This window comes from Betta splendens, chromosome 17 (genome assembly GCF_900634795.4).
Source record: "Betta splendens chromosome 17, fBetSpl5.4, whole genome shotgun sequence".
Lineage (NCBI taxonomy): Eukaryota > Metazoa > Chordata > Actinopteri > Anabantiformes > Osphronemidae > Betta > Betta splendens.
Window position 1 is genome coordinate 9,173,606 of NC_040897.2, and position 23,864 is coordinate 9,197,469.

The 23,864-nt window shown below is 45.6% G+C and overlaps 3 protein-coding genes across 4 annotated transcripts; all 3 read right to left on the reverse strand.

Moving 5' to 3' along the window:
- Positions 1 to 5,521: 5,521 nt before the first annotated feature.
- plk3 (polo-like kinase 3 (Drosophila)) lies at positions 5,522 to 13,013 on the reverse strand. Of its 2 annotated transcripts, none has more exons than XM_029132437.3 (15): positions 12,658 to 13,013; positions 11,707 to 11,814; positions 11,474 to 11,590; positions 11,154 to 11,283; positions 10,989 to 11,076; positions 10,484 to 10,579; positions 10,129 to 10,327; positions 9,918 to 10,044; positions 9,648 to 9,763; positions 8,409 to 8,529; positions 8,238 to 8,321; positions 7,976 to 8,138; positions 7,667 to 7,796; positions 7,447 to 7,554; positions 5,522 to 7,345 (listed from the first exon to the last, which is right to left on the reverse strand). In XM_029132437.3, exons 1-15 carry the CDS (start codon positions 12,871 to 12,873, stop codon positions 7,148 to 7,150), a joined length of 2,001 nt encoding a protein of 666 aa, XP_028988270.1. In that variant the 5' UTR covers positions 12,874 to 13,013; the 3' UTR covers positions 5,522 to 7,147. The 2 variants fall into 2 exon arrangements, with proteins under 2 accessions (XP_028988270.1, XP_028988269.1); XM_029132436.3 differs by having other exon boundaries at positions 9,903 to 10,044.
- A 1,071-nt stretch (positions 13,014 to 14,084) lies between these two features.
- On the reverse strand, positions 14,085 to 17,178 carry cacybp (calcyclin binding protein). The gene is made up of 6 exons (XM_029132638.2): positions 17,018 to 17,178; positions 15,890 to 16,097; positions 15,631 to 15,727; positions 15,454 to 15,553; positions 15,211 to 15,305; positions 14,085 to 14,964 (listed from the first exon to the last, which is right to left on the reverse strand). The coding sequence occupies exons 1-6, from the start codon at positions 17,033 to 17,035 to the stop codon at positions 14,802 to 14,804; spliced, it is 681 nt and encodes a 226-aa protein (XP_028988471.1). The 5' UTR covers positions 17,036 to 17,178; the 3' UTR covers positions 14,085 to 14,801.
- Positions 17,179 to 17,238: 60 nt separating this feature from the next.
- mrps14 (mitochondrial ribosomal protein S14) lies at positions 17,239 to 18,865 on the reverse strand. The gene is made up of 3 exons (XM_029132639.3): positions 18,714 to 18,865; positions 18,112 to 18,276; positions 17,239 to 17,725 (listed from the first exon to the last, which is right to left on the reverse strand). The coding sequence occupies exons 1-3, from the start codon at positions 18,780 to 18,782 to the stop codon at positions 17,543 to 17,545; spliced, it is 417 nt and encodes a 138-aa protein (XP_028988472.1). The 5' UTR covers positions 18,783 to 18,865; the 3' UTR covers positions 17,239 to 17,542.
- Positions 18,866 to 23,864: the final 4,999 nt, after the last annotated feature.

The following is a 23,864-nucleotide window of genomic DNA, read 5'->3' on the forward strand; positions in this document are numbered from 1 at the left end:
AAAAGCATTCATCATGGTTTCGGCTCTGGGGGCTCATGGGACCCACGGCATCTACCAAAGTCGGACGAATACGCTAGCTGTCGGCACGGGACAGCTTGAAATATGGAACAATAATGGTATTATCACAGCTGGTGCTTCCAGAGGCTTTGTCAGTCAGGTTGTGGGTTTCCCCCTCATTCCTCCGGGATTAGATGAAATGCTTCTTATCTCTGTATGCGTATTGTTGTCGACCTGCCTTGGGTTTTATTAGCAGGCGGAGGGCAACCGCGGCCCGTGTTCGGCTTTGTGATATTCTGTCACCAGCTTTTAAATTCTCTACGTGTGAATAGTGTTAGTTCAGCTGTAATCACAGAGAGGGAGCCGATGTCGTATTATTAGCAGGTCGCGTCTGCACTTAAACTACATGTGTTTGTGGGGGAAGCACACTTTAGGTACTTCCCACGGTTTAAATTATTTTCCCCTTTTGTTTCTTTTAATTTCAGCCAATGCAGGCGTTCTGTGTTAACTTGTGTGTGTGTGTGTGTGTGTGTGTGTGTGTGTGTGTGTGTGTTTGTGTGTGTGTGTGTGTGTGTGTGTGTGTGTGTGTGTGTGTGTGTGTGTGTGTGTGTGTGTGTGTGTGTGTGTGTGAGTGAGAAAGAGAGAGACACCATATGTGTGTCAAGTGATCCACAGTGTGGGAATTCCCCTCTTATCAGTGGCTGTGGTCTGGAATGTCTGTGCCGGGCTGATATTTGGGTTTGGTGGAAAGCAAAACGAGGAATGGTGAAAGAGAAGAGAAGCAGCGAGTGAGACAAAAAGAGGAGAGTATGCACAATTAAAATATGGTTTTAGAAGCTCATCAATGGCGCTTTGCATCCGCATCGTTTCAACTATGGTATCATTTATCTGGACCGACTGTGCTGACATTGTTTTCTATCAAACACAGTCTACTGACTCTCAATTAGGAGCTAATAAAGCCTCTGGGGCTTTTTCTAAACAGCCCCCACACAGAAATGGACACAGCACAATGTGTCCCATTGAAAGGTTTACCAGCCCCCAGGGTGCCTTGTCCTACAACACGCTTTTATACTACAAAAGACCTAATGGAGCTCCAACATATTTGTAGTAGGAGGCTTTTCAGTGTCTTGATTGTCAGACAGAGAAAGTGGCCTTCAGAGAAAATGGTGGGGAAAAAAAAACACTTGCTGTAAGGCTCAGAACACACTTCTCGGTGAAAAGGGGAAGTTTTGAGCTGAAATCTGACTTTTGATCTCATGACCTTGTGGATATTTAGAGTATAGGGAGTTTAGGTGTGAGGTTGTTTTTTTTAAATGTAAGTGTGACATTTTTTTAACCCGTATTGCACAAAGTGACTGAACCATGTGACTGCTCCACTGATCATCACATGGACGGAGCGTTATTCATTCTGTGCTAAAGTAGAAGCACATTTTTTAACCTTGAAGGTTGTGTAACTGTGTGGCACTGCTGCTCTTGGTAGCAAGTTGACTATTTGGAACATTCTTGTGTGCGATTAATAAATCATTTTCTGTGGACAACCAGTTAAAAACCGTACTAGGTTAGATTTGTGATAATAGTATCTTGTAATGGAGGAACTTGCCCTGTCATGGTGGCTCTAACATGAGTTTCAAGTTTTAGACCTGGTCATGTGAGAGTCTGACCCGGCTGACCCTCAATCAGCTGTCATCCTAGTGGAGAAGCTGCTGATTTATCCCTTCTAGATGAAATCATTCATCTCAGGGTGAGGACTCGTCATGCTTCCTGTCACACTGGGGCGACAAATTGTTTGTTGGTTCCTCCGACACCCTGCGCTTCCCTATCGATTCGTGGATCCAGGGATTCTGTGAAAAGGCCGTTTTCACTCGATCTCTCAGCTGAGGGCAGAATTAACCACCGCGTTACAGTCCCAGTCCCACAAAATCCCGTTAGAAAAGCTAATCTGGAGGCTCGGCGCACCCTCTGCATCGCTGTCCGCCCGCCATCTGTTTCCAGGCTGCATGCGTTTCTGTCTCGTCAGCACAGCCTCTTCCCACCACAGACATTAGTGGATTAACAGCCTCTCGCACAAGGTGTCTCCACATAATTCAAGGGTGCGGACGTGCTGCTTCCAGATGACGATGAACGAAGATACGGAATAAATATTAACAGCAGTCGACTAAGTAAATATTCAATAGTTAATGTAGCAGCGCATTTACACCTGCACAGGGCGAATGTGACAAAGCACGCGTCACCAGGATGTCAGATGGCGATGACTCAGTGTTACTGAAGATTGTGACAATAAATCACAGAGACTGAAGAGCCCTCTCAAGGCGCAAACCAGCGGCTCCAACCGTAGTACGCAGAAACGGCGCGGGCTGCGCGCTTGATGTTCGCCGCCCGTGGAAAGTTTCTCTGCGCCACAGCGGGGGCGCTTGTTTGGCCCCGGTTGCCGTGTGGGCACTTGCAGCGTGTCTGGCTTCCTCCTCTGCGCCCGACAAACAGGGAGGTGCGCGCGCTCCGTGCGCGGCGGGGGGGGTCATGTGTGCCACCGGATGCCGGGTCACGGTTGATCTTTCCACGAAGCGCATCGCGCCCACCACAGACGGCCCCCCGCGGCTTTTCAGGTCTAAAAATAGTTTCTTTCTCTTCGTTCCCACAAGACGTTGCCATACATCAAAGTGACAGACACAAACGCACACACAGGCAGACAAACCGACAGACTCAGTCCTGACTCGGCTCTGCGCTGAAGGGGCCGGAAGCCATCTGGACACTTATTTTGTGATTTCCAGTTATTAGATAGCAAAAACACAGGCGAGGGTGGTTAAATGTCTGTTAGACGTTCTGCACAACAGGGAGCCGTCATTCGCAGTGTGAAGGTGGCAGCAGCGTAATGAATCCGGCTGGAAACGAGTTTGTCCGCCTGCACAATGCAGCAGGATATCTGAGGTCCCAGCACAGAGCCGTGGGAAGGGAAAGGCCTGAACGAAGCCCACACAAGTGACTCGTTCCTGAAAGGAAACGAGGGCATTTAAAAGCAAACGCTGACCCAAGCGCAGCCGCACAGGCCTTGGCTTGTGGTCTTGGCTGGAATTCGTCGGAAGAAAGAGCATCACAATGGCCCCACACACACTCAGGGGGGAACAGAAGTTACTAATTAGGTTGAGTTAAGTCGTCCCACAGCGGTTAGATGACTGGCTGCATTCCTCGCCGCTCCCTCTCTCCCCTCATCTGTCTGCCTCCAGATGTTTGACTTCCTGGCCGCGGGCTTTTCATGTAGCGCTGTCACAGCAGGACGTCATTGTGGCCGATCTTTATTGTGGATGCATGGGGAAAAGCCTCAAAGAATGAAATGAATGAAGGTACACGGCAGAAAACAATATGAAAGTCTTTTTTAAAGAACTTCCTAAAAAGCAACGACCAGCCGCTGAACTTAGAGAATCTAAATCTAGATCTAAATGGACAAACAGTCTGCATTTTTCAGCCATCGGCTGCTTCGTGTTGTTTTTCCCACGTGCCGACGCTAAGTGACCTGTGAAGGGCAATTAAAATGTGGAGCGAGAAAGAGGTCACACGATCGATACAGTCACACATTGTGCGTCGCACATGCAGTACGCAGCCACGATCAGGATCCGTCGACTTCTTTTACGAGCGTTGACATGATCGAGTAACTTTGGCTTTAAATTTCTAAAATGAAATGGTTTGGATGGTTTTGAGATTTATAGGTTTAAAAAGTCATTTTTCTTTTGATGTCCAGTGTCTCTCACGCCACTCTCATTCACTTCTGATGGACCAGCTTGTGGAAGCTCACCCCACAAAAACACAAAGAGGCCGAGCTCCTCCACTCTGTCCCCGAGGGCCGGAGGCCGCAGAAGGAGGCCAGCTCATGGTTTCTGCCATAGTTTAGTTTATTATTAAAGGTCACCAAATCAACAGAGAGTCCAAAGAAACACAAGGAATCACCCACGTAACTCATAACTGTTGAGACAAGACAGTCTATAAACCTTAAAATGGAAGCTGGACTGGCTTTCGTAACATTTTGACGGTAACTTATTTTGTGAATGACTGCGGCGCTGGATGAGGTCGCAGCAGTGATGTCGGGTTCATCTGCTTGTACAGAGACAAAGAGCAATGGAAAGGGACGGACTCTTTATTAAGTCGTCCACGGCATCAGTGTTTGTGGTTTCAGGCGGTGAAAGGCGTCACAGGTCAGAGTCACAGGTACATCTTTCCAGGAAAGCATTTCTGACGCGGCTTCAGTGACTTCATTGTGAAAACAACCCCCATCATGTAACACGGGCAGCGTGTCTTCCAGTTGGAAGGTCAACGTGCTTCCCCACAGGCAGAGAGCAGACGCCTGTCGCCCCCCACCCACTTCAGTCTATTACATCTGCAGACTAATGGCCCGTTTAAGTCCAGTTAGTGAGGACGGCTTGATGAACGTTTCATTTCGACGACTCGCTTCGCTGACAGGAGCAGCCGTGAAGCGACAGTCACTGAGGCGATGCCGAGTCCTGGGACGTAAAAAAACGCTGTGTCTCTCGCTGTGGACGTGATTCTGTAAATTTCCATCTATTCACAAAAGCCTGATTTTAAGCATTTCTCTGTCTTTCATGCGACCAGCTCTGCCTGGAACCACGTTTCTGTGTTTTGTATGTGTTTACACTAACACCGTGTCTTTGGCCATTGCCGCTACTGCTCCTCAGAATAGTTACTATAATCGTCTTTTTGTTCCAAATAAAGCGTTGTTGTCACAGCACACAAGCTAAACACTTTCGAGGGATGAAGGTGAGCAACTCTAAGTATTTTCACGACCCGAGTAAGGGAACTGTTTAACATTTAACAACAGGCGTGGTGACGGAGTGGAAACAGTCACACCTTTCGTTCTATTTGCTTAGCAACTGGTTGTATTTGTCACAAACAGCAGAAGGATCAGACCGAAAAAAAAACCCCACTAGAACTAGTAACACCTCATCAGTTATTGATTTGCACCAAACACTGAGGCCAGTGTGTGTTAATATGAATACTATGGTGTTCAGGCTAAATATTTTCTTCATATTCCAACAATAGAGAGAAAACTAATTAACTGCAGTTGAGTCTATTAAAGCCAAACATCAGTATCCACAGTATTAAGACATGTTGTAGCGAGCAGGATTCAGAGAGACGCTGACAGAGATCGCCATCAACCCCTCGGGGACACGGAGCTGGTCTATTAAAGATGTGAGCTCAGCACATCTCGGCCTCTCGCCGCCGTCCCAGTTTGCAGCCTGCAGCCAGGAGGAAGTCTGACAACAGCTCAGTCAGTCGCCCGTGTTAGTAGCTGCCAAGTGAGTCCAACGCATATGTGGGACGGTTTCCTTCAACACAGGCGGCACCAGCTCTCATTACCTCAGTGCTCATGGCAACGAGCCAGACATGGAGTATGATTTTTATGCTTGAATTTGCCTGAAAACTCTGATGTCAGAAGTTGAAGTGAGTCATATTACTGCAACAATAAAAATGAGCGAAGACAAAATATCAAATGAATCAATTACAAGTGCAGAGTAACTTAATTTCAATAAACTTTATTTTTGCCCCAACGTCCCCCCAAATACGATACATACAAAAGGTGATCGGAAATGAACATTTCCCTGTGTCAAGACCATAACAATAAATAAAAAAACATGAATAAATAAAAAAATAAATAAACAGGACATTATGTGCCAAAAAATAAAGGCTCCTCTGAATTTGCAGATGGCTTTCACAATGTGGGTTTTTGAAAACACCTACATAATACTTGCATTCCAGGTCACAGTTTTTAGGATACAACTCTGGGTTGAGAAAGCAATGTAAACCGCGAAGGATTACAGTACAGCAGAGTACGATGTCTTTTCAATAGATAATTCTGGATATACATTATATATAGTTATGATACCAGTCATTCTAAAAGCTTATACCAGGTAGTGAGTGTGTAGTGCTAGTGGACTTACTTTTAAACCTGGCCAAGTCCAAAAGTAACTCCCACTATAAAACCCTTCTTGAATCTTGTTTGTGTCCAGCTTGACATTCACTAAGGGTTGTTATTGCACTATACCAATATCCCTCAGAAAGGCACTTTTATCCCCCACCTCCCCACCCTCATTTCAGCAAACAACTTTGCGGCACACTCACATTCGCCCACTATACGTGAATTAAAACTGATCACTTTTTTTTTTTTAAAAGAACAACAAAGAAAATGCATTTTGGTATCTAGTTAAAAGCAAATAAAACAGAATGAGTGGTAGTAAAAGGTTCTGTTTTTCATGATTAAATTACTCAACTAAAAAAAAAAAAAAAAAGTGCAACACTGGTGCTCCCGTAGCCCTGCTCGCATGCCATGTACCACGTCAGTGAAATGTAAGAACCGTCCAGCAAAACAAACAAAAAGAATAGAAAAAAAAAAAGGAGTGATTCTCCACATGTTAGCATCACAATCGTCAAATAAGGCCAGGAATGTCATTGTGCATGTGAGGTCAAGATCGTAGTGTGATCCTATAGCTGGCTTATGATAAAAAAGGGGTGAATGTGTGCACCGCAGAGGCCAGAAACCAACCGAGGGTGGAGGATCCCCCTCCCGCCACTCAAACTGCACTTCTTTCCAAAGCATCTCTGCTGCGAGATCACACTAAAAAACACTTTTGAAGCCCGAAAGCCTCCCGGCCGCAAAAGGGGATCTGCTCCAGACAATTTAGAACCAGGTTAGTGTTTGGATGACTTTGCGAATCCGTGCCCGGGTTTTACGGCCTTCGGGACAAACTGGAAGCGGAGGGTTGGTCGGTGGCTTTGGAAGATCCTGCCAACAAGCAGTGGTTGTGAGTGAGGAGAAATTTGGCGTTTGTTTACATTTGGGCCTCTGCCTGCGAGGGATCCTCCATATTAGACCAGGCATCGACACCTCCCAAGTGCTTAGCTATGAGGCGTAAGCTGGACAGACAAACCCTTGAGGCAGATGCTGCAATGTGCAACTTCCCGACTGCTTGACATTTATCAAGGTCAATTATTTGATAATCAGCTGCCTGAGCACCAGTTAAGACAAGAATATTGCTCAGGAGTGGAGCGGCCTTCCATCAGTCATTTCAGACGCGAGCCCTTTCCTTCAGTGCCTTGAGGGACCATATCAACCAGTCAGGCGGCCTGGAGGCGTGGGCCTGTGCTCTCAGGCGTCCGTGTGGTGTTGAAGCAGCTGGACCACGTAGCGGAGCCGGTGCCGGAGCTCCGGCGTGCAGCCCTTCTCCGTCAGCGTGCTGAGGCGGTACGTGTAGGAGGCGCGCTCGCGGCTGATGTAGGTGAGCAGGTACGAGTCGTCGGACGACTTGCACAGGATGACCTTCGTGTGGTCCGTGTAGAAGTTAACCTGCGGGCGAGAGAGAGAGAGAGAGCAGTCGTAAGAACACGACTCAAAAGCGCTTGAGGCTGCGGTCAATGGCTGAAGCGAGCGCAGGAGAACGTCCGAACCTGCAGGGTGCCGTTGTTGAAGAGCATGACGAGCGCGTGGTCCGTCTTCACCCACTGGAGCAGCAGGGGAGGCGCACCTGAGGCCTCCTCACACTGCAGATCTCCACCCTGAGGGGGGGGGGACAGAGCGTTTAACGCAGGCCAAACCATGGGTGAAAGGTCACCCCATTAATCAAACCACCGCCTCACAGCTGCGAGGGCCGGTCCGTTTTCTCTTTACCTCCATCAGATTCTGCTCCATGTAGTTGGCCATTAACTCCACGATCTGCTTCTGGCCGCGAAGCTGCTCGGGCAGAGAGTTGGCAGGAAAAGTGAAGTGTTTGTTGTTGGTTAAGCAGTAGTGGACCGTCCTGTTGGAAGAACAAAAACACCATTTTATTTTACACTGAGCTTGGAAAAGAAAAAAGGTTGAATCAATAAGAATTCGAGCTGAAAGTATTGGGCCAATTCCAGTCTTTAGATAAACAAGTCACAGTGCAAACACGTACGCGACACCTTGGGTAAACACTGCAGCTCTCAGGGTGCTTACTTGCGCTGGTCACAGAGACTGAGGTGTGTCCCCTCGTTGAACAGCACGCCGATGGTTTGATTCGACAGCTGGTAGCCAAATCCATATTTGTTGGAGTAGTCGACCCACTTGGTGACCCACAGGAAGGACTGGGGCCTGGCCAAGCACGGTGGGTTTCTAGTGGCTGGGGGGGGGGGGGGGGGGGGGCAATAATTAAAGTCCAAACATGCAGATAAAGCTCATGTTTAAAAAAAAGGCGGAGGTCTCCTTCGCAATCGTTTACCTGCAGGCATCGTGGCCAGGCAGCCGCTGAGCACCTTCACGGCCGTGTCTGCGACAGCCACCGGCGTGAGGACGTCTTCGCACGCTGGGGAGACAGAACCGCGGTGAGAACCCGGCCGCGAAAAAGAAGCGGCACGAACACAGACGTGCAGTGAGAAGCGCCGGCGCTTACGTTCGGTGCTGCTGGCCATGGTGCCCTTGAAGGAGCGGGAGATGGACTTCCTGGACTCCTCCTCAGCGGGCGTCTGCTCCAGAGGCACGCAGTTGACCAGCTGACCAGTGGGCGACGGCACCTGAGCAGCAAACAGGAAGTGAACGCGCGCCACAATGAGTGTATGAGGTCAGAATGGAAAAAACAAAAACCCCCACACACACACACCTGGGCTAAATATAGCACCTCGGGCAGCACTTGCTTATCACACATGGGTCTAAAAACAGACGCGACCGACAACCATCGCGCTCGCTTGACTTCTGCAGCGCCTCGTGTCACTTCAGTGGTTTTGAGTGCGTTTCAGTCGCGAGCGTCTCGCTGCATTGACGTGAAAGCACTTTGAACTGGCGCTGTCGCGCACGCGGCGCGCCTTCAAAACGTCAGGCCGCCACAAACGCGCCCGTGAATCCAGCAGCCGCTTCCTGACTACGCCGCCGTTCATCAGCACAGCTCCATCATCACAGATAAAAATATTCTCTCCAGAAAGCAAAACAACTTTGTTCCCGTTGGCCGCTATAAATAGCGGCCTGAGCAGCCTGATTGCGACGTTTCCTGCCGTCATGGCATTTAGCTTCACGTGAATCATCTGTTTAACCAGTGACACAATCAAACGGCAGCAAGGGAATGATTAAGAGAGAGAATGACTTTAACAGCAAGTCTCCAAAAGCACTGAACCCAACCTGTGTACCATTAAACAGTAACTACCAGCATCAACAGTAACACTCCTCGTCTGTTGACAGCCTCAAGGCCTCTGGTACGAACCGCATCCTAAACTGCAGCCTCAGCAAAAATAAGCCCGAGCAGGCAAACAAAGGCGCTCGTCTAAATCCTGTTAAGAAGTAGGACGATTCAATTGAATAATCTGAATAATTAAAAGTATAATCCTTTGGTGAAATAACATAGCTGGCCCGTGTTCCAAGGCCGTCTCCAGAGCTGGGAAACGAGAAGCTGCTCTGGAGGAGAGGCTCATAACTCACCAGTCTGTCGCAGCTGTTCCAGTTACGACGCGGTTTTACGGTTTAAATAATAAACAAGCTGCCGCGTTTCAAGCTTCATTCAAACACAGCTCGCGAAGCAATTAACAGCCATAAGAGACACCATCTAAAAAACATACATGAACCTTGACCTTTTCTGGCTAATTAGCAGCGTGTTTGAGAGTCTTTTCCCCCTGTAGACGGACAATAGGAATAATTACTGTACCTCGTTGGGTCCCACGGTCTTGTAGCTGATCTGCCGGTTGATGGAACATTTAACAATTCCAGTCACCAACTTGGAAATGTCTTTGTCATCTTTCTCCTCGCCTGGATTTTTCTCAGCTGCAAGAAGAAAAAAAATTATTCTTTCAGTGTAGTCACAACAAATAAGTGTGTAAATATCTCCAGCGGTTTCACAGAACGTCTTAGTAACTGGAACACAAACACAAATGTCTGAACTTTACACTAAACACAAACTGACCTAGTTTCTGTTTACCTTTCGCTTTCTTCTTGCCAAACAGACTCTTGGCCATTTTAGTGAAGAACTTCTTGGCAGGACTCGGGGGATGGAGCTCAGGTACCATCACACAGCTGTTGGGGGGAAGCTTGTCAGGAGTGAAGCCCTAAAAACGGATGAAGGAGGAGGAGGAGCGATCAGTCAAGGCGCCGCTTCAAAAACCGGTCGCTTCCTGATTCGCGCCGCGTACTTTGTTGAAGAACTCGTGGTTGAGGATTTGGTCCAGCGTGAGCCGGTCGCTGGGGTTTTTCTGCAGGATGCCCGAGATGAGTTTCTGTGCAGCGGGGGAGAGCGAGGAGGGCAGGTTGTAGCGCACGTCCTTTATGCACTTGTACGTCTCCTTCAGGTCCAGGGTCTCAAACGGGGGGTTGCCGCACAGAAGCGTGTACCTGGATACAAGGCAGACGTCGGAGTTCAAACGCGTTCTTCCTGATTTAGAACGATGACCTCATGAGCGCCAAGAACAATAAAAAAAAAAAGCTAAAGTATGCGCAAATATTTTACACATGACTGAACGGAGCAAATAAAAACAGACAGGAACTCACATGACGCAGCCGAGAGACCAAACGTCCGACTCGGTGCCGTGGCCCTGTCTGTTCAGCACCTCGGGCGCCAGGTAATTGGGAGTCCCACAGATGGTCCTGAAAGGAGACACTGGTTCAGCTTGTGTTTGTATATGTATCACACAGGCGACAGAGGCTAAGGACTAACCCCCCCCCCCCCCCACTACACACAAACGCACAGTCGTCCGCTATTCCACAGGAAGGTGTCAAACAGGTACTGAAACTGTGCTCGAAGCGCTACATTCAACTGCCACTTGGAAACCGGTTTGGTTGGGTACATTCTGGGGAAACGGGTGGGAGGAAAATGTGCTTACATCACAGGAGCCTAGGATATTACTGAACCTGATCGCGCTTAAGGAACAATGAGAACGGTTTGGCACAATGAGGATACAGGAGTAGAATAAAATGGAAAAAAAAAAAAAAATGAGAAACTTAATCTCGGGAATTGAGAGTTGGTTTTTCCCGATCGTGAGGCTTTAACTCTTACTTCTTCCTCTGCTCGACCGTCTCCAGCTTGGCGGCCAGGCCAAAGTCTCCCAACCGCAGCTCCATGTTCTCGTTGACAAAGAAGTTGCCTTGAAAGACACAAAGACATTTGTCCGGTCAGCGTTCTGCGCCCGACCCAGAGTCCCAGCAAAATCACGCCACATACCTAGTTTGAGGTCTCTGTGCAGGATGCCTCTGCTGTGGAGGTACTTGAGGCCGGATATGATCTGTCTGAGGTAATATCGCACTTCGGGCTCCGTGAGCGTGTGTCTCGCCTTCCAAATGTGCGCCAGCGACTGCAGAGACAGAGCAACGGCTGAGCTGTCAGGCCCCGCATCCATAGCTCTCGCACAGCGGCAATAAGATGGAAGTGAAGCGCCGCCATGAATCAAGCAGCTCTGCTCTGAAGTCTACATCAATATCGATTCCGCCGTAACACACAAAAGGCTCAAAAACATCCCTGTGCGGACGCGGCGCTCGACTCACCTTTCGACTGCACAGCTCCAGGAATATGTAGATATTCTCGTGGTCCTCGAAATGATGGGAGAATTTCACCACGTGCTTGTGCGACAGGGTTTTGTGCAGCTCGATCTCGTTCGTGATCTGTCGGGAATCAACAGCCGATCAGTGGGGGATCCCGGCCGATCCACGCGCGGTCCCACTTCAACTGTGGCACAACACGGGGTCACGCGAGAGCCGTTTGTGTGCCGATTGTGTACCTTGTCCCGCTGGTGTGGTTTGGACACCCTGCTCTGTGGAATCACCTTGACCGCAAACATTTTGTTGGTGGTGAGGTCTGTCATCTCGTAGCATCGGGCAAAACCACCCTTGGGGGGGGGAAAAAACAACAACAACAGGATGATCAGCTGAAAGCAGCAGGTTGAAAACCTGCAGTGGCCATAAATAAGACAACGGATCGATGTCTTAACAGCTTTTAAGAGGATTCTGATGGAGACAAAGGGCCCGTTAACCATAAGGGGAAATGACCAACAAGGGTTAATTCTGCTCAGATGCGGTGTTTCGTCGTGAAGGCGACCGTCAAGGCGTCTTCGGCACACGGATCTAAATGTGTCTAAGCGTTCGGGCCATTCATCGCTCCTGACGCAATCAATTGCGCATCAGCGCGAGGACGGGAGAGACGGAGCCGCCGGGCTGCGGCGCTCATTAACCGTGAAAGCGACGCAGCCGCTTCCAGCTCTGCGGCAGCGGAGGGAGCCCGCACTTGGCTGGACGCCCGACGCGCAGCAACACGTTGGTACGGCGGTTCCAGTCGCACGCGGCCTCAAAAGCCCGTTAAGGGGATGCGTTTTGGGAAAAAAAAAGGCAGAGTCAGACACGTTGTGTTCTAGCGTAAATCTGATGACACAACGACGGGACGCGTCTAAACGATCGCTCCCGAGGATTTTGTTGCGGCCGGGGATGCGGGACACACCTTGCGCCCGATTCATTCAGAAACGCGCACGGCGCCACGAGGTCGTCGCTCGTTCCCGTGTGCGAGTCACTCACAGGAATCGCATACGATTCATATTTTAAAATCGCCGACAGCCGCCGTAAACTTCCCGAAGGTAAAAAAAAAAAAAAAAAATCCAATCGTCACGAAAGGTTCGTTCGTCTCGAGCGAAGACGTTGTTCCGGAGGCGGAACGCGGCACGTGTAAAATTAAAGCGTACCTTTCCCAAAAGCTTCCCTTTGCTGTAGGACCTTCCCGTCTTGGAGTCCGTCACCACCTGGGCCACCTCCAGTTTGGCTTGCTCGGGCTTATTCCTGCTGGTTTTCACCAGCGCCGAGGACTGCTGGGGTCCACGTTCCGGAGCAGGCTTAAATAAATCCGCATTCATGGTGTGGCACGAAATGCGCTGCGCCGCGGTGAAACAACCGGTATCCATTAAACACAGTGGTAAAAATAAACAATCGGTTCCTATGCATATAGATCTTTATAAATCCCTTTCGCGTATTTACGGTTAGCAGTCGGTGTGGTGCGTACGGATGCGTCCGCCCCGTCCAACTGTATCCATCTGAAGCGTCTGCTCGCCGCGTTCCGCTATATAGACGAGCGTCGACGTCACGGAGCGAGGGGGGCGGGGCGGGCGGAGGAGGCGCTCCGGTGGAGAAGGTCCACGCGATTTGTCCTCGCCAGCTCTCAATCAAACATATTTCTAGAATGTTGGAAAAACATGAATGAAACGACTCGTGGAAAAAAGGGAATCGGTTTAAATCACGTTGGCTTCGCTCATGTCTCACATGTGAGACAGGCTGCAACTCGGACGGGGGGGTTTCCACCGTCTGAGACCTTTCATCTCCAGACACGGTTCACTGTTTGGGGCAAAGACTCTCCTTTAAACCCGCACGGTCCTTATTCTAGGGATTTTTGTAGAGATTAATAATATACAGTCAAAGTCAGGGACACACCTGCTCTCTCACCGGCTCTTCTTATATCAGGCTATTTGACAGAGACCCAACATAAAATATATACAGGTGAGCATCTTCAGCCTCATCTGTTTTGCCTCTGTTTATTTATTAATAAACTCATAATGTCCTGTTGGTCCTCGCATGTTATATTAGATATTTTAATCTCGTTGCACTAATCATCGTATTAATACAAGCTGTCTGTCGGAAGAGTTAATTGAATATTCAATTCCGTTAATTAAAGAGGTGATGCAGAAGCTGCTCATCATGAACGAGCAACCGTAGCACAGAAATATCACATCTGTTACGCCTAATGTGAACGTAACGATGAGTCAGAGAACATTTTAATGAGCCTTAAATGTAATGTAGCAAATCCTGCAGACACAGTAATGTCTTTTTTCTGTTATTCTGACCAAGCCTGAAAATCCTACAAAATACAGGCTCATCTTTCTGCAGTAGACGCCTGTGAACTTCAAATGTGCCACAGCTGCCACCTGCTGGAGAGCCGCAGTTTCATTTTCCTGCAGTTCTTGTGTAACTGATTCAGAACTCTGTGAGGTAGTACAGTATATTAACAAGCTACACAACAGTCAGACTCTGTAGAATTGGCAAGGTAAGTAGGCTAGTGTGCTTTAAAATACCTGAAGTCATTAAAAATCTGAATCAAATGAAATGATCACAAAGACACAGATTAATAATTTTAGGAGCTATACTTGTGAAGGCATTAAGGACCTGAGGGCAGCAACGCATAACAAAAGGCAAAGTAAAAAAAAATATATCAAAATTACAACATATATAGACACAAATTGGCGGGAAAATCCCAATAAACAGAACTTTCAGAATGAAATTCAGGTCATGTAAGGACTTACATGAATTCTGTCTAATAGGTAGAGTGAAGTAGGTTACATATCATACATAGAGCCATGCAGTAATGTCAGGTATCACTCTGGATTGATGCAGGAGTAAATCCATCTTTGCAACTACGACATGAACAAATGTATGACAAGAACATGACTTTGGTCAAGTTGATAATAAGCTGCACTGAATCCTGCAGACGAACAATTTACAGAACATCTTTAACATCCTTCAACATTTGACTTAAAAACAACAACAACCACAAATTGGTGCCCCAATCAATCCTTTATGACTGGATGTGATGGCCTGTGTTGCTATGTGGTTAACTACATCCTTGTGTTAGTGTAGGAATGTTCCCGACATGTTTTGGGACCAATGTAATTTAAACTTTATGCATTGGTGGCATCTTAAGGATTATTATTTTCAATTCTAGTCACTGATTTCATTTTACACTGGGCTTTAGTTTCCTCTCTTAGGTTATTATTCAAGCCATTTTAAGTTGCCACCTGGAAGAGCTTGTGTCGCCTTGTTGTGGAAAAGCAGTGTGTGCAATTCAGAGGTCCATCATCTCCTCTCCTCTGAGTTTCTTCTCTTGCGACTCTGTCCAGGCTTTGTTGATGGTTCTCTTCATCTCATCATCTCCCTCTTCATAAATCTTCTTCAACACATTCATGAGGCCTTCGCCGGGGTCGGCATTCTCACCAAGGTTGGATTTACTGGTGAGAGCCCAAAGGAAATCATATTAGGTTGTGCATGCTTTATGAATTGCTGACGCTACATAGAACCGCTGCCTAATACACGGCGGCATCTGGTGGATATATCTGGTATTACATTTGAATGTCAAGAATACTGCAAGCTTCAAATGTTGTACTGTAGATGTTTTGGTCAAAGCATAAAGTGGCCGTAACATTGATCAGATTTGAATCAGCTGTATCAAGTTTATTATCATGTTTTAGACTTACTCTTTTTCTTTGGACTGCTTCTCCACTTTTGTCAGGCAATCCCACTTTTTTGTTGACTGTTTCTTGCACATGACCAGCACCATGTCAGTTTTTATCTGTTGCAGAGGAAAAAGGTGGTTACAGGCCTATATCAAAATGTAAACTGGATGATAGTGAGTGATGATTTTGTTTGACAAGACTCACTGACATACAACAAATACAAACTATCCATCAAAGACATACTGTACAGTAGGATTTAGTCACCTTTTTGTAGCTATCTTTTTCATCAATTGGATATAACAGATTAAGAACTGTCATCTGATGATTTTTTCCATCTAGATCTTTCACCAGCACAGAAAAAGACCTGAAGCAAATTAAGTAAACACACATTAGCAACATGATGATCTGTTCATAGGTGTACACATGTACACTTTAACTCACCTTTCCGTAAAGCTGACCTCCACATTCTCGGATGGAATTTTATGCACATCTTTCAACGTTAGGTAAATTTTGACAAATTTCTCTGACTGGTCCCAAGCTGCACAGTCGAGAGACAGAGACAGAGACAGAGACAGAGACAGAGAGAGAGACAGAGAGACAGAGAGACAGAGAGAGAGAGAGAGAGAGAGAGAGTCAAAGTCATTTTAAAGAAAAATACTTTCAAACGTTAAACGTGAGTAACAGTCTGACGGCACTGTACCATAGTTTGTGATCTTGACTGTGTATGCTGCTTTAGAGGCAGAAGGGTCTGCTTCTCTTCTGATCTGTTGCTCTTTCTGTTGACGTTTTACTGAAAGCTCCATCTCCACCTTCTTCTGCTCCTGTTTTAAAAGGTTCTGCACTCTTTTCCTCTCCGACTTTTCCAAAAGGGACCCCAGCTCCAGCAGGTCTGCCTCCAACTGGGTGATCTGCATTGAAAAAAGAATTAGACCAAAGTGTGACAGAGCATATTTACCTGATGCATTAGCATTTAATTGCATTTATTACAACAGGCGCTAAAGAACATTTCTGTCTTAGTATAATACTGTATTCTGCTGACTATGGTTTTCTACATATTGTGGCTAAGATAACATTGATTGCTGCCCCTAATCCACCTGTTTTTCGCATCCACAGATACCACAGGGACGGTTTTCGTTTTGTAACCATTCAAATGTGAGAAGGAAAAACATTGAAATTAGACTGGAGATCAGCCAAATTCACTAACACAGTATCTATTAGTCTCCTATTTGTTGTTGTTATTCATATTATCGTATCGTATTAACGGCGCAATAAGTCGGACAGGACTAAGGAACAATATAGCTATATATTAATATAATATGACGAAATTTCCCCACTGTGGGACTATTAAAGGCTTATCTTATTGTATAATGTGCAGTATATTATGTATAGTATGTTATGCGTGCCAATTCCATCTAGGTAACGCGTGATTACTAATAAAATCTGTTTGGCTCTAACATGTGTTGCGATGCTTTAACTTTGAGGTTAGCTTTTAGCACAGCGGCGCTAGAATGTTCTGGTAGACTCCAACCAAAGCTAGCTTATTAGCTAGCTAGTTAGCTAGCTAAGACTGCCAAGCGTGGTTACATAGTTTGCTCATCTTTGGTAAATATTAAACATAATAAAGTTTACTCAACAAGACACACACCACTCGAAACGATGGATAATATACGACAATTGGCTAGCTAATCAAATCATTAATAGTTAGCCGGGTTATGTTAGCTCTTAGTAAGGTCACGCAAGTCAGCTAAACTAATCAATTTCAACTGAAACCCATCATGAACTTAATAATACTGTTTATTTATAAAAACGATGAAGAATTAGTCTTTACCTGCTCCGTTAGATCCATTACGCCTTTTCTTTATTATCTGTGACGTCTGATAGAGTCAGGAGTATATCAATATTCTCCCCAACGCGCTGTCTACAGCGTTTATATAGATTCTTCTTCGTCTGTTATATTCACACTTGAGAACTGTCCATAGGCGGAATACTGCCACCTCTTGGAAAACAAGTCTGCTCCAAAATCTCCATTTAAAGCACAGAAAAGGTTAATAAAGTAGAACTACATTTTTTTTATTACTCTTTGTGTGAAGTTACATTTTGGCTCACAAAGAAAATAAATGTACACACACCGACAGATAAATATGTAATTACAGGAAATATTGATGTCCTCTTTTGCATATAGAAAGGGCTGAACGCTTGTTGCAGTAATGTCAGTGAAGTCACTTTAAACATCAACACTTTCCTGTATTTCTAAACACTCCCAAAGGCCCAAATACAGTCAGTACAGAATTCTAATGTTTGTCTGAAAATAATGAGCAATTATTCAATTCAACTGTAGTTTGCAGATCCTTAGTCACCATCTTGCTCTCAGTATTCCTGACATCTGGTTGTGGTCGGCTAAGTGACGGAAGACAATTCGGCTAAATCGCCAACGCCGTTTCACTCCCCGAGGTCTGGAAGTCATCACACACCTGTTACGGATTCTCACAGGGCAGCTGTCTCTGGGTAGAGCTGCAATCTCTTTGTTTGCAATTTCCTATAAAAAATACATAACATATTACTGTATTTAGAAACATTTGAGATGGTTTAGGATTGTGGTTTTTGTATTTTTTCCCTTACATACAGCAACAAGAACATCAAAAAGTATATTAACTAGGCGAAATACTTTTTTTCTAGTCAAGCAAGAAAGTTTGCAAGGAAAATTGTGCCATTTGACAAGATTACATTGTTTTTTCTCTAAACAAACATTAGCCAACATTAAGCATCAGACAATGCATTTTGTCTTTTGTCCAATCTCTTAAAAATCAACAACAGGGGAATTAAATTAACTGAATAAAATAAATAAAGCACAATAATTATTGCACACACGTCTCTGATGCCCTGTTTCAACCCGAGGTTGTTATTGTAGTAGTGTAAATCCACCTGAAGCTCTTTCGGAAGGATGGAGTTCTTCCTCAGTGCATTGATTCGTAGCCTCTCATCAGCATAGTCAAAGGCCATCTGTCTCCTCTTGACGTCCCTCAGCATCCTCCAATTCACATAGTAGCCCCTCACTTGCTCCACGGCTCCCCAGCAGCTTCTCATGGCCTGAAAACAATTTGTGAACACCTCAGCATCAAATACATCTTAAGACTGGCCCTAATGCCTGTTGGACGAGGCCTTTGCAGGTAAGCTTACGTCATTATTGAACGTCTGCCTTTGTGGAACTAACTGGGATCGAGGCAGCGTTGTAGGTAATACAGGTTAATGACATAAAGACAATAATGTCAAACAGAAGGAACATGTGAAATCCCGACCACACAAACATGCACGCTTCATCAAGGTATGACGGCAGTAATACAAAAGTATTATCAATTTTTGTCATTAGCAGACTAGCATTAGCTACAGGCTAACGTTAGAAAACGAACGAGACCTAGTTTAGCGTGACTTCAGTCTCCGAGTTATTCTGTCATCAGTATGCGGTGCGCCATCATTAAACAAACTTCAAACCACATTATATCGATACGATATAATAAGTAAGTTACCTGTTTCGGAGCACACATAGTCGAATAAAGGGCATTTAACCCTAAACATGCTACTCTGTGGGCCGCCATGTTGGCGTTTTTGCTGCACAAAATCGCCGAAGAAGATAGAACGGACAATATCGCCACCTGCTGACCAGGAGGATAAAGATTCTTTATTGGCAACTTCAACTATTACAGTGACGAGTTTCCTATAATCAGAAATTCTGTGATGCATTTGTATAGATATAAAAAACCGTTGATGATATACTGTACCCGAAACTTGACCTTGTTTTTTGCAGTGTGTGACTGGGAAATACACTTTCAACCAGCAGGTGGCAGTGTAGCTTCACTGCGAAATTTTCTGGTTCTCTTTCCCATTGGTGAAGCCTCTTTAAGTTGAATTCAAGCCATATGACTGACTGCAATCCTTTTCTTAAACACAGATCTTTCCTCCCCTGATACTTCAACAATGGAATTCTTTTGTTTTAAGGACCAACAGTGAATATAAACAGTTCTCTGTTCTTGCGGTTTATCTGTTTTCTTTTTCTTTTTTCGTAGTATACATTTTAACAATAACATCAAATTCAACAAAAGTTTTCTTACAATGCCCATTATTTCAAAGCCTCAAAGGGATGAATTATTGGGTAAATACGTGACATGACAAACTTCAGGCAGTGCTAGTTCTCAACAGGCTGGGAAATCTGTACAAGCCTCTCAGCAATTAGGTGCACAAGATAGAAAAATTTATGCATCAAGGCCAATATTGTGAAATTTGATTGAGCTAATTAATTCCATGACTACATTTACTTACTCTACTTATATTAGAGTAAGGATACCAAACCCACATATGTCTTGCAGAAGACTGTAGACGACATATTGGTTTATGAAGGATGCACATTATGAAGGCCAAGTCAGTGTCAAACCTCTCTATCAAATCTAAACTAGTTTGTTCCTTATATTAAAACAAAGACAAATTTCACCATCTTACATACATCACCAGTGGAAGTCCGTACAGTAGATGAACAGTTCTTGTGTGTTGCCTTTGGCACATTCCTGCTAGAGGAAGTCTTTGTGTCTCCTCTAATGTGGACCAGACAGGCAGCCATCGCTACCTAACCTTCCTGCAGTTCATCAGCTTAGTGCTTTAGGCATTCTTTGATTCCAACCTCATCGTGATGATTAGAGTAAACAGTGCCCCAGCTGAGCAAGCACCACACTGATATCCAACTGTTCACATTAAGTGTAAAATGTAACAGAATCAGTGTGGACCACATTTTACTTCATAGTTAAAAAGAGCATCCTCCACCTTAGCTCAGGTACAGAATCACCACCATAAGACAAGCTACAGTGTAAAATCATGCGAATGAACCCATTTTAGGACATTTTGTTTTAAATAAGCCTTTAAATGAAATAGTTTGACTTACACTACTTATGTGAGCCCGTTTTAGTCGACACCACACACACTGTGGTCCCTTAATGACATGAAAGCCTTTTGCCCTGAAAGACTAGTCTATACAAACGTGGTTTTGCACTTACACGGTTCATTTTACGTATTCCACCATTTCTCTGAAACCACAATTAAACACAAACAGTACCCGTTTAAAAGAGGAGGAAAATGTAACAGTGGGACATTCTCTAACTGGTAATATGAAAAGCTCCAGTAAACCTGTCCTGAGCTGGCTCATTATCCTGCTTCTGCATCTGTATAGCAGTGACAGATATTTCAGACCTAACGAAAGAACCAAGCACATGTTAGCATGTTTGAAGGTATTTTAATTTATAAAATGTTAACAAAGCAAACCATTGAGACTGGTTTCGAGATCATGGAAAACTCATGTCGCAGAGCAATTATAATTAAACACTCTATGACTGAGCCTTGGGAAAAACTGAAACTGCACAATTAGGAGAAGAGGAGATGTTTTAGGGCCTCCAGTGCTCCACAGCTAAACCCACTGTGGAAACAAACCGTGTTAAAGCTCTTAGCCTGAAGATGTTTGCTTTTATGCTGCGTATCAGCCTTTGGTACCAATTCAAAATGAGCCAGTGTGTGTAGAAGTTACAGTAATATTGCTGCAGCAGCAGTCTGGTGAAAACACATACATGAAGCCTGCACTCAATCAGGCCTTGAGGCAACGTCGCGTCTTTACTGAGGGGTCGGCGCGGAAACACGCTCGCTGGGTAACTTTGGGTCACTGTCCATTTGAAACTCTTCCAGCTCATTTAGCGGGAGGCCGCGACCCGACTGACGCAGGTTACATGTTGTGCTTTCCAGACCTCATTCTTCCAGAGGAGAGAGTTTGATCCCATTTGTTATGGCGTCCAAGTATCTACACGCACGTTCTTAAGAAATGAGGCTCCAGTGTTTTGCTCTATGCATCTATACAGTATTTCTAGTTCTGGATACCTATACAAATGAAACCATCAACTTAATTGTGTGAACCACAAGACTGTAGGATCTGGAACTGAGTCTTTAGGGTCAAGTGAAATTAATGAGTCCCAGCTGCAGATGTGCTGCATTGATTTACATAAAGCCAAGGCGCTGTACTTTGGTATAAGTAAAATGGTTATGTTTCTGAACACTATCATTTCTCATGTCGGGGGCGGTTTATGGATTTCCTTTTACTTCACTGTCAAGTAGATCTTCAGGATGAGGACATCTGAATTTAAACCCCTTTACCAGTCCAGGATAGAGTAGAAAAGAAGGAAACAGAGGCAAAAAGTGGATCTAGACACATCTGTGATTACACTTAGTGAAGGGACCACCAGCGCTCTAGGAAGTGTGCTCCACAAACTTTCAAAATAAATCAATCTTGACCCAGGAGATTTAGAAGGATGACGTCTAGTACCAGGCTGATGTAAATCCCTTCATGTCAGACTCTGAGGAGAGGTTCATTGATAGATATATTCATTAATTCGTCACGTTAATGCTTGATCTGAGCAGGAAAGTATGTTTAGTTTGTTATCTGTCACTGTCAGTGTAACGTAATCTGCTACTGGGGACATATAGTGTCTAGTGGAGACCCTGAGGTCCTGGTCTGTCTGTCAGAGCACAACCCAGCTTTGTTTTCATTATGGGCTGAAACACAGAAGAAGGTCCTGAAAGTGAAATAGTTTCTGATGAAGTGTTAGTGTAGAGTTATTAATGTCCCCGCGTTGGTGTAATTCAATAATAATCTACAGCGTAACCCTTCAGGGCTCATCAGCCACGAAGTGAATCCAGTTCTTTTTAAATTATAATCAGCTGTTTTTCCTCTTCTAGCCAAAAGAAGAAGCGGAACCCGCAACCGGTGAGCGAACGAAAACACGAACATCGCTGGGTTATGTCTGCTACGCAGACCTGGGGTCAGGCCTTCACACGGCGGCTCGTGACAGGTTGACCCGGCCCCGAGGACTGGTTTCCTCATCAGCCCAGGAAGCCGCCGAGCAGCTGCCGGCACCAGCTCATCCGTCAATCCCGGGCCCGACCCGCCTCGTCCAATTAACTCATTTAAGTGCTTCGCTGAGCTCGTCTGTATGATTTAGAACTTATCTGTTATCATCCCGACAACCCCCTTTTTTATGAGTATACTTTATGCAAGTGGCTTTTGATTACCTGCATGTTTTATGGAACGGTGCATAAATAAATCCGCCGTGTGGCTGTCGCTGATCTGAAGCAGATGCTGGAAAGGTCCCGACGTTTGTGTCTTTTCACCGCGTGCGGTCCAACACAACGGAATTAAAAATAATCTTTAAAACATAATCTGAAATCCAAGCAGATGACAGAGGGAACACATTCTTCCTACACATGTTAAACCTTTGCTGCTCTAAGAAAAATCAACCTAACTGTAATAATAATTGGAGCCAGAGCAGCTGCTTGCAGCTCATGAGCCGATACATCATGTGTGCTTGATTGTATGTGCACAGTGTGGCAGGCATCAAAGACACACAACAAGGAGCGCATTCAACCAAACTGCCATATGGCATCAGTTTGTTTTTCCTTAAACAGCTTTATCTCCTCTGATCTGATCAGCTTTTCCACCCGAGTGACACGCGTTCGCTTCACACTGGTCCATGTAAAGCGTTGGACAATGATGTGGCACCGAAGCAGCGGCGTCTCCCGCTCCGTCTCACCCGATTGGCTCATTTTCATGTAAACGGCTGATGGCGGATGCTCGTCGTTGCCTGTGTGAATGGGGCCTAATAACGTTTCACGCGCTGTTTTCTGCTGGGTGTCGTTTGGACCCGTCACCTCTCATCCTGCAGCTCCGCTTCAGATGGAATCTGCCCTCTCAATCAACAGTTTCCACATTTACAGAGCTGCGTCAGGGTCCCTTCCCAGCCTGAGCCTGACTAAACATACAGTACAGTACCATAAGCTTCAAAGAGTGGAGTATACTGACTTTCAGTTACTCTAAGCAGGGGTTCGAGCTTATCTGACATCATGTCAATACAGGATGTTATATACAAAAAATTACTTTTGTGCTGAAATTTAAATTTAGATGCATGAGCCAATTCAGGTTTATAGGCTGGAGGTTCTCATGTTTATATTAATAAGATATTAGAGCTATTTCCTCCAGTCGTTTATTAGTTACCTCCTCTGATTCATCTTCTAGCTCTATGCTATTTATTTCATATTTGTGCTCAAAGGTGGAAGGAATCCATCTGTCTAAGCTTCCCTGTCTGTGGACGCTCCCTCCAGCTCTTCCAGGGGGATCCCGAGGTGTTCCAGGGCAGCCGACAGACACGCCTGTAGTCCCTCCCGTGTTCTGGGTCTCCCTCGGGCCTTCTTCCTGCCGAGATGCCGCCCCGGCTGATTCTCATGAGGAGCAGCATGTGTAAAGGTGCGACCTGGCACTGAGGAAACTCATTACGGCCACTGTGGTCCATGAGGAAGCGCAACTTCCAGATCAGACGGTGACAAATCCTCCTCCTCCGGAACTAAAAACTCATTAGAGTCATCCACTGTAAACCTGTTTATGTAGGAAACTGACAGTTGGAAGAACAAAACCATCTTCGGTGTAACTCGTGGGCTTCCACGGGTCAAGTTAATTATGGCAGGACACTAAATGCCTGATGCTTCTTTTGTAAATAGCTGCGAGTCATGTTGTTTATTGTTCCAGCTACAAACATACGAGCTGTCAGACAGCTGCTATTCATCTTGGCTGGAAGAGGAAAGAACGCTAGAACCACTCA

Coding starts and splice junctions, on each gene's coding strand:
- plk3 (XM_029132436.3), bottom strand. CDS start 12,873: ATGGATACCGGTTGTTTCACCGCGGCGCAGCGCATTTCGTGCCACACC. Junction 11,815..12,657: donor AAGGGAAGCTTTTGGGAAAG/GTACGCTTTAAT, acceptor CCCCCCCCCAAG/GGTGGTTTTGCCCGATGCTA. Junction 8,530..9,647: donor AGACCGTGGGACCCAACGAG/GTACAGTAATTA, acceptor TTTGCTGCTCAG/GTGCCGTCGCCCACTGGTCA.
- cacybp (XM_029132638.2), bottom strand. Junction 15,306..15,453: donor AAAAAGATAGCTACAAAAAG/GTGACTAAATCC, acceptor CCTCTGCAACAG/ATAAAAACTGACATGGTGCT. Junction 14,965..15,210: donor AAGCAGTCCAAAGAAAAAGA/GTAAGTCTAAAA, acceptor GGCTCTCACCAG/TAAATCCAACCTTGGTGAGA.
- mrps14 (XM_029132639.3), bottom strand. CDS start 18,782: ATGGCGGCCCACAGAGTAGCATGTTTAGGGTTAAATGCCCTTTATTCG. Junction 18,277..18,713: donor CTATGTGTGCTCCGAAACAG/GTAACTTACTTA, acceptor AATTGTTTTCAG/GCCATGAGAAGCTGCTGGGG. Junction 17,726..18,111: donor TCCTTCCGAAAGAGCTTCAG/GTGGATTTACAC, acceptor TATTTTTTATAG/GAAATTGCAAACAAAGAGAT.